The following is an 8,621-nucleotide window of genomic DNA, read 5'->3' on the forward strand; positions in this document are numbered from 1 at the left end:
CTCTTGTTGGGAGATAGGGAATGCCCATTAGTTGCGTCTGCCGATAATAGCACATCAGCCGGCACTCTGCTATTGGGGGGAGCAGAGCGCAGGCGGTGCAGAGAGCTGAGACGCTGGGCGCAGAATGGTACACTAGAGAAGAGACGCACACTCAGAAACAGGCAGAGAGAGAGAGCGCACGTGAAGGYAGAGCGCATCAGCCCATGTAGAGAAGAGGAGGACTGAGAAGGAGCAGGGCAGTGGGAAGAGGAGAGGAAAAGAGGGAGTGGGTGGGGAGAGTTACCCGGTCAGCAAGAGATCGTGGAGCAACTGAGACGCACTGAGGTCTCACTCCCGCTGGAACACAGGCGCATCAATAAGAAGCGCAGGTGGAGAGTGATATCGCAGGAGAGAGTGCGGGAACTTCTTCCTAGAAGCACTGTCCTGTCAAAAGGCGAGGGTAATGCTCCTCGCTGGACCCTCCGGCACAGCTTACTTCAGGATTATCCCAGCAAGGCAGCAGCACTAAGCAGAGGGCACTTACTGTAAACCTGCTAGAAGTGCCTGTGCATCTCAGTTCAACTCACTCCTGTGCAAAGGACTTTAAAAAAAAAGTGGATGCAGTTGCAAAGCTTGGTGCCTTTTTTCTTTGTTTGAAAGTGTGAAGTGGTGGAGATTCGGAGGGCAAGTTGCTCCGTCCTGTTATCTCTGAGACTATGTTAGACTGTGCGTCAAAGCTCCCCTCATCAGCAGCTGCAGCCCTAGAGCATGGAGAAGTCCAGCAGTGAGGAGTCAGCCATTCACCGTAGCCCATCCGTAGACAGCCGCGATTCTGATTTTCCTCAAGCCTCCACGTCTGGCCGCCCGTTCGGCGGCCGCGGCTTCACTGCCGGCGCTTTCTACGGCTCAACGGGGCCACGCAAAAACGCACAGCAGGGACAAGCTGGAGCGGCAGCTGATGCCAGCGGGGGAGACAAGACTAACAACAAATACAGCTCACCCAAAGGCAGCAAATACGTGGTCTTTTACCTGGATCTATCCTTTGTGTTCCTTTTAGAATTCAAGAAGTGCAACATGGCGAGAGGCTGCTTGTGCTGCTTGAAATATATGATGTTCATCTTCAACCTTATCTTCTGGGTAAGTGGCTCATTTTTTTAAAATGTTTGTCACTGCATACTTGCTCCCATTGATCCTGTTGCTGTTTTTGTTGTTTAAATCCAACGATTATGCAGACAAAGTGGTTTGGTACATTTACAAATGTAAAGGCTCAGTGAGTGATAAATGTTTTAAAATGTTAATTAYGCAACGTTACTTTATGACAAAAATGATGGCTGTCAGGMCAGTCATGCGTTTCTAATTACATCAGGGTGTTTATGCTTGCTCTGTTCTGTGCAAGTTGCTATTCTTGGATGCAATGACAGAGTCYGTGGCAATCCACCAGGTCTCCTTTTGTATTATGCGTTATGGTGGGGGTTCATTAGGGTCACTCTTGATGCTTATGATTTATAGTGGACTTACAGCTGAAATGCATGTTCTGGTTTGCAAGTGATAGTGTTTCCCCGGGGTGGGGGGGGTGTTAGAGCATAGATGGTCAGCTATCGTTTCAAAGAGACTGAATTTTGTTTCACTTTATCATCAACTCTTTGATAAATTATGAACTCATTTGCTTTTGATGAAACTAAAATCAGAGGAAAATCCACAGATTTTAAAGCTGTTTTCAAACTGTAACCAATACAACTAAAGATACATTGTTGCTTTGTAAATATAATGCTTACAGTAATGACAGCCATAAATGTCAGCTTGTGAATCACTCATTCATGAAAGAAACGTCAGTGCATGGCTGACTCTGCTTTGTGTTTTCATGCATGGGCATTTATTGTAACAATGGTTATCATTTGAAAGATTACAGAATGGATTAAAGGGCTTATAGGTTATGAGGGTAAGTCTTTTGTGTGAACGCAGTGATGTGTGAAGCGTAAAAACATCCCAACACTTGAGTCTCCATCAAACCCACAGCGTCACTGGACTGGGAGCTCTGTTAACTGGGGCACAGTGGTGGCATTAGTTTCAGCCCAGCTCTGAACAGGCCAGCAATACAAAAACACACATATATCCGCCCCCCAGCCCCCCAAACAATRGTAAATCCGCCCAGATGCCCACCATTTCTGTGAAAACTGAAATCTCCAGGGCTGGCTTTGTTCGTCACTGAAGCTCTGGACCTTTTTGCTTCTGAAGGATGATGTCTTGGTTTCATACTCCCATTAAATCCAGTCCACAGAGGCAGAGACGGAAATGATTGGCAAATGGCTCAGGGTCTACATGGTGTGCTTCAGTTTATGTCAATGTTTATTTAAGAGAATGAAAAGGTCATAAAATCTTTGTTCATGATGGATTCATTAATGAAGTTATTGACTTGGSTTGGTTTTCATCTCAGTCAGTAGAATCCAAGGAAGTGGTCTTGCCTCAACATGGGTACTGTTTGCATTAGAAATGGGATGGCTACGCAGTTAAGTGATTGGTCAGCAGTTGTTCATTATTAATACATTTAATAAAAAACAAAATTGTTGAAATGCAACATTGCTGTAYTGTAAGTTTGGAATTAAATAAGTAATTCTTGTATTTTTGCTAATCAAAAACTYATAAAAAGCAGGCTGGTAACATGGCCAATATTTGGATAGTTCACTTTTTCCAAACTTGCAAGATTTTTGTGACACTGAATGGAAGATAAAATCATTTCATTGTAACTCTTTCTTGCAGAAACAAAACAAATTTGTCTTCACATACACATTTACTAATTTATCCGTAGTTTAAAAGTTGCTCAAACTTAAATTTGWCCCTGAAAGTTTATGTTTCTCGTGATGATGACTCCAACACATAGTTTGAACCTGTACAACACAGGAACACCATCAGGTACCTTTATTTTATCTTGGTCTGCTTAAAAGCCTTAGAGCAACCAAGTCAATTTTTAGCCAGAGTTACAAGGTCATTAATATCCACTTTTCTTTAAGAGCCAGCCACAAGAGATTTGTGGGAAGGCTTTTACTTCCCAAGCGCTTTCCAGGCTCAATATGTGCTTAACCCTTTTCAGTAGTGAAACTCTGCTGCTAATAACTATCCTGCACACCACTAATAAGGAAGTGGAAAAGAAGCTATGAATTTGAGGGTTCGTGACCTCCGATGTACATGGTTCTGAACTTCTTGGTCCTAAATGAAATGCTTCAAGGCTGCCCTGAGAGCATCMCTTATTGCGTGTGTTATTTTCTGCTGTGCATTCGCTGAAATATTACGCAGGTAATGTTTCCCCAAAAAGTTCTCAGCGTTCAGATTTTCGTCTATTCCCACAGATTCATGCTCTTGTTTTCTTCCTYACCCTAACTCATTGTAACGACAGTTTAACTAGTGGTTCATAAAACGAGTGGAGTAATGTGATGAGTCGGTCTATCAACATGTGACAGCTTGCAACTCATTCGGGACCTTTGGAACTCCAGATTTTAGGGCAGCGGCCTACCTATTTAAAGGTTAGTGGAGCTAAGAATAATGGGGTGACTCATCAGTGAGGGGTCAGGATAGGGTGCCTGAGCACTCCGYGGCTGAGCAATCGGGGTGAGAGGTATGTTGTACCGTGACACTCCTGGGACTACGCTTTGATACTCCAAAACTCACAAGGTTACTGAAGCTGGGAGGAAGGTTTGACCCTTTTACTTCTGTCGTCTCATCTCAAGCCTGCCGAAGGAATGGTGTGCTGTTGCAGTAACCGGATACRAAGTACAGCAGGGGCCGCGTCTATCGGACTGTGTGCACATACACAAACACACTGACTGTGGATACGCACAGATATCAGCCATCCTCCGAAGTGCGTCCATCACCCMCTCATCATCAGCTGTGTACTGTGGTAACTTAAAGCTCAAGGTAAACCATGGCAGGCACTTTAGGCATTTCTACGCATACGCTCATTCTTAACCCCCACGGCAGTTGTTCGTGACCATCTGGCTCCTCTTTCTTATATGGGATTAGAAGAGTCTGAGCTGTAGGGGGGGAGTTTCCGGCAGATTAGAGCAGTATTGGGTTGTGCAGTTAAGGATTGAGACCGCAGCTCTTTAGGACAGCTCTATGTTAAAGCCAGCATCATCAAAGCAAATGCCCTTTGAGGTGTGACAAAGAATGTGCTTTGGTCAGGAAGAGAATCTGTTGTGTTTGCTTTCTTTAAACACACTTTCAAAAAGTGTCTGTTGGATGAGCCTGATGGGGCACTTGATGTTAAATCCTTTTGGTGTCAGCCTTGAGAGCGTATCAGTTCTGGTGTTCTTGCTGGGAGCAAGGATTTTCTCTTCTTATTTTATAGTAAATTCTTGGTATGCACAGCATCCACTATCAAGCCCTCCGGTTCAATATTCAATTGTCCTTTGCTCCAAGTACTTATTTTGTCCAGTGGCACTGTGTACTTTTAGAAGCAAGAGTTTAAAATGGGGGGCAAAAAAATACAGTTATTTCTTCTGCAGTTTACAGGCAACATCACASACAGACTTGTTTTCTTTGTTAAAGATACAGAAGCTTAATAAGCCAATCCCAGCTGTGTCATTATGGTGRCGTATCAAAAGCTAAATTCTTATTTGATATTCATATTGAAAGGCAAAAGTGTCAGTTCAGCAGTCTTATTCTAATACAAGAAGGGTAGTATCAAAGCTCCTCCTTTGTTGCAGAAGAGAAAACCAAGTGTGTTTAGCATTCATGAATTCCTGTGCTTACTTCAGGGATTGCTGCTGGATTTTTAAACCATTTGGTCCAAGACGGCAAACGACAAGGCTTCCTATCAGTTTATTCACAAAATTGGACATTTATTGTTTCAAATGTGCCCATGCTTGGTTGCTACCAGAGGTGATTGACAGAACAAAATGGGTATTAATGTGTGCACAAGTGTTTTGTCTTAAGGAACATCATTAAAATTTTTAAAACAAGCCGTTCCTTTGCTTCCACCTTTGCCTGGAACGCTGTGGGGATGCAGTCCAAGGTGCTGAAGTAATTTGCCTTTTTCATTCTCCATGTTGGCACATGAAAGCCTCAGTAATCTTTATTAGTTCAAGAAACCATGTTAAAGTTATGAACTGTTCATTTTCTTTCTTTCTTTCTTTTTGATAACAAAAAGCGCAGCTAAGCGCCATCAGTCACTGTCAGGTAAAACAAGGGTTTGAGCACACAAATGAGTGTTCAATGCATGCATGATGAAACAAGCTCTATATATGTCATAGTGTTGCATATATTGTGTGAAATCATTTTAACTTGTTTCAGTTCTCAAACAAGTTGGAAATGGCAAAATACATTGTCTTAACTATTATGGCCAGAAAAATGATTACCTCAGGCTATCACACAAATGCTGAGTCAGTTTGATCACACATCATGCAAAGAATCATTCATATCATTATAACATGCCTGAATATGACTCATCATATCCACATGCCTTTTAATCAAGCCTTGAATTTAGTGGTTTCTGTTAAATTGCTGAGCTTTGATTCAGATTGGGCTGATCTGCTTGGTAAATATCTCCATATGCCTTCTTTTGTCCAGTGGCTCATTTGGGAAATTCTGCTAATTTACATGTCTCTCTCCGGCTGCTTCGATTTCCAGGCCGTGTTGTGTATTGCCTCTGAGCTCATTAGCTCGTGCTGCAGATCAGTTGGTATATGGAGATGCCGGGTTTCACTCTTGGGGATCGAGGTAATAGACCAGATGAACCGAAGTTGCATTTTACACTTGAATGCAGTGGTGGTGCTTTTTTTATATACATTAGGATTTTCAGCCATCTCTGATCAATGTTGGGATAAACTGTTCTTCAATACTTCATCATTCAGTTGCTATTTTTTGTTAAAGAATGGTCACGATGCTAAGTCATGAGAAATTAAAACTGCATTGTTTTATTACAGTGATAATTTATTAGAGAGGTAATTTAGAGCAAAATGACTGAGCTTTTAATTCAAATCACAGATGCAAGCATATAAGCTTTTTTTAGTCATCAATTTTGTTGCTTTTTTGGTATTCAGTACTCACGTGTATCTAACAGTAAAGAAAAAAATACTTTATGTCTTACTGTATCTGCAGACTTAGAATTAGACGTACATCAGGGGCAGAGCCAGGGGGTGGCCAGGGGTGGCCATGGCCACGACAGACAAATCTTTGGCCACCCCATTGGCCACCCTGCTGTGCACACCTTTTCCACAGTGAAACAACCTTTAGGGGTGTAATAATCCTCCTGAACAGTTGGTGGCAGTGTTTGAAATATCACCAAGTTCAAAGAAGTGACAAAAAAGTGATTGTTTTTTTAAGTAATGTGACTTATGGRYGCAGATTTATAACACAGTGTCATTTTCTGTTATGAAGGCTGCATGATGCTCTGTCCCTTTTGGTTATGAGTAGACCTATCGCTAAATCAGAAAAAGTGAAATGCCCCTTTAAATTCACTGTTGGTGATTARCAAAARTGCACCTGRTCATTGGGTAAAGTTATTAATACTAGTTTTAAACATGCAGTTGAAGGTCATCATTATTTGGCACAATGATGTGTTACAATTAAAAATAAATCATAAACAATATAAAAGTAAAAAGCACCCTAAAGTCATTTGATATGATACATTATGACACATTAATTAACCTTATCTCAGCTGTAGCAGTGACTTTAAAAACAGCATAATGAAACTAGTTTAATGAAGAATCTGTTTCTGGAATAATTATTAAATCAAGTGTTAATTTATGTAGGTTAAAGTATGTTTAARAACCTGGTAAAATACACCAGAATGCAGGAAATGGCATCTATTTCATTCAAAATTTTCTGGGGGCGGACCCCCAGACACCCCAACAATGTGTCCCCTCACTTTTAAAATGGTTCTGACACCCATGTTTATAAGGTYGTCARTGCCTGTATAAGGACACAAGGAAATGACCAAAACACAAAGATCTGCAGAAACTTTCAAGTAAAAAATGATGTAATTTTCCTGGCCACKKCRGTGTGTGTAGTGGTCCRAGTCTGGCCAKCCCTGAGAAAAACYTSTGGCTCCACCACTGACGTACAMTGAATAAAAATTCAATACAAGTGTTAAATGCAACATATAAAAAGGTGGGAACTTGTTACCATAACATGAWAAATTACCTAAATTACCTAAGTCGTTCAATGAAAGCTGCTGTTTTTCTTTTGGCTGCTCCCTTCTGCAGGGATCCCCACACCGAGCGAACGTGTTTAAAGGTTTTGGCAATTACCCCTCCTGATGCAACTTGTGTTCAAACCTGCTGCTTCAGGATTACAAGGCTGTGGCTCAGTGCAAGAGACAGATTAAGTGTTGTCCGAATATGTAAATTATCCAAGTTATTGAAAAGGAAATCAAAAATGTAACATTTAAAAAGGAGGGAAATTTTTTGCCATAACATGAAAATTTACCTAAAATATTTTCGCATATGTATTGGATTAGGCACAATGGCATGACCCAGCAGATTAAATCTGATTTTATGTACTTCATCTGATCAAAATTCAACTCGTTTTTGTGCTGCGTACCATCCCACTCTCCCGAGCTGCTATCCTGTCTTAAAAATCCCTTTTTGAAAKGTAAACTGTAATTCTGTAGGACAAATCTTTTGAAGTGATGAATACGGTATTTTTTTCTGTATAGTGAATGTTCCAACTCCCCCTAGCTCTTTTTGAATTTACAATTTGACAACTGATACTTAGTTTCTGTTACCAGCTTGTGTTGGCTGTGTGAACCACAAACCTTCAACCTGGATACGACTGATAAATTGGTGCCTGCAAAGATTAAAGGTTTCAGCACTCCGATTGGCACTTTAACACTCTTTCATTCTTTATTTGCATTAGTACCCTTGCTCTACATGGGGGTGTATGTAAAACCATGAAGGATTCCCAAATGCCTTTTTAACTTTAATGTCAAATAACTCCTCATGGCCAGGTGAGAGCAACATGAAGAGAAGACAGTAGTCATCAAAATTGAAGTTGATATTTTGCATTTTTATTCCAACATGTGAACCTCCCTCTTAAAAACACATAGAGCTATTCAGAGAAAGAAAACATAGGAGAGCAAACAAGGCTTTTCTACTCATTACAGATGCTTTTGGGGTAAAATTTGAACAAAACAACCTCATCCTCGCAGCCTTACTGTTGAGAATGATTTCACATTTCAACGTGGAATTCAAGCGATGAAAAGAAATTGGTCTATTAACACTGAAACAAAATGTAGCAATCTTGCTACATTTGAAGATGTTTGCTATCACTGTTCATTTTCTTGTCTTTTATTTCCAGACCTGTTATTCTAWTATCCTGTTGTGGATTTCTACACAAACTTGTTAGCCTTGGTTATTTGCGAACAAGCTTTTTATTGATCGCTAGAGTCCTTTTGAAGCAAACACTARATGTCCTTTAATCTATAATATATACTTTATTAGCCTTTTGCAGGAATTCGTAAAAAAATATTTGTACTAAGAAACAATATTATTTAAATTTGTCTGATGTTTGGCGCAGCATCATGTTTGCTATRGGGCAAGGATTTATCCTTTTAAACAATGGGCCTCATGCAAGAACCGTTCGTACGCACAGATTTGTTCTTAAGTTGTGCGTACGAGTGATTTAGGAGAATTTGTGGCATTCACCAA

The 8,621-nt window shown here is 40.7% G+C and overlaps 1 protein-coding gene across 1 annotated transcript in view; it reads left to right on the forward strand.

The window, feature by feature from the left end:
- Nucleotides 1–71: 71 nt before the first annotated feature.
- Nucleotides 72–8,621, forward strand: part of tspan9a (tetraspanin 9a) — a 49,879-nt gene continuing 41,329 nt past the window's right edge. Inside the window, exon 1 of the mRNA XM_014030715.1 lies at nucleotides 72–1,116. Coding sequence (XP_013886169.1) covers nucleotides 748–1,116 — 369 coding nt within the window. The 5' untranslated portion in view covers nucleotides 72–747. The remainder of the gene's footprint in view (nucleotides 1,117–8,621) is intronic.

The sequence above is a fragment of the Austrofundulus limnaeus genome, unplaced genomic scaffold (assembly GCF_001266775.1).
Source record: "Austrofundulus limnaeus strain Quisiro unplaced genomic scaffold, Austrofundulus_limnaeus-1.0 Scaffold1107, whole genome shotgun sequence".
In the NCBI taxonomy this organism is placed as follows: Eukaryota; Metazoa; Chordata; class Actinopteri; order Cyprinodontiformes; family Rivulidae; genus Austrofundulus; species Austrofundulus limnaeus.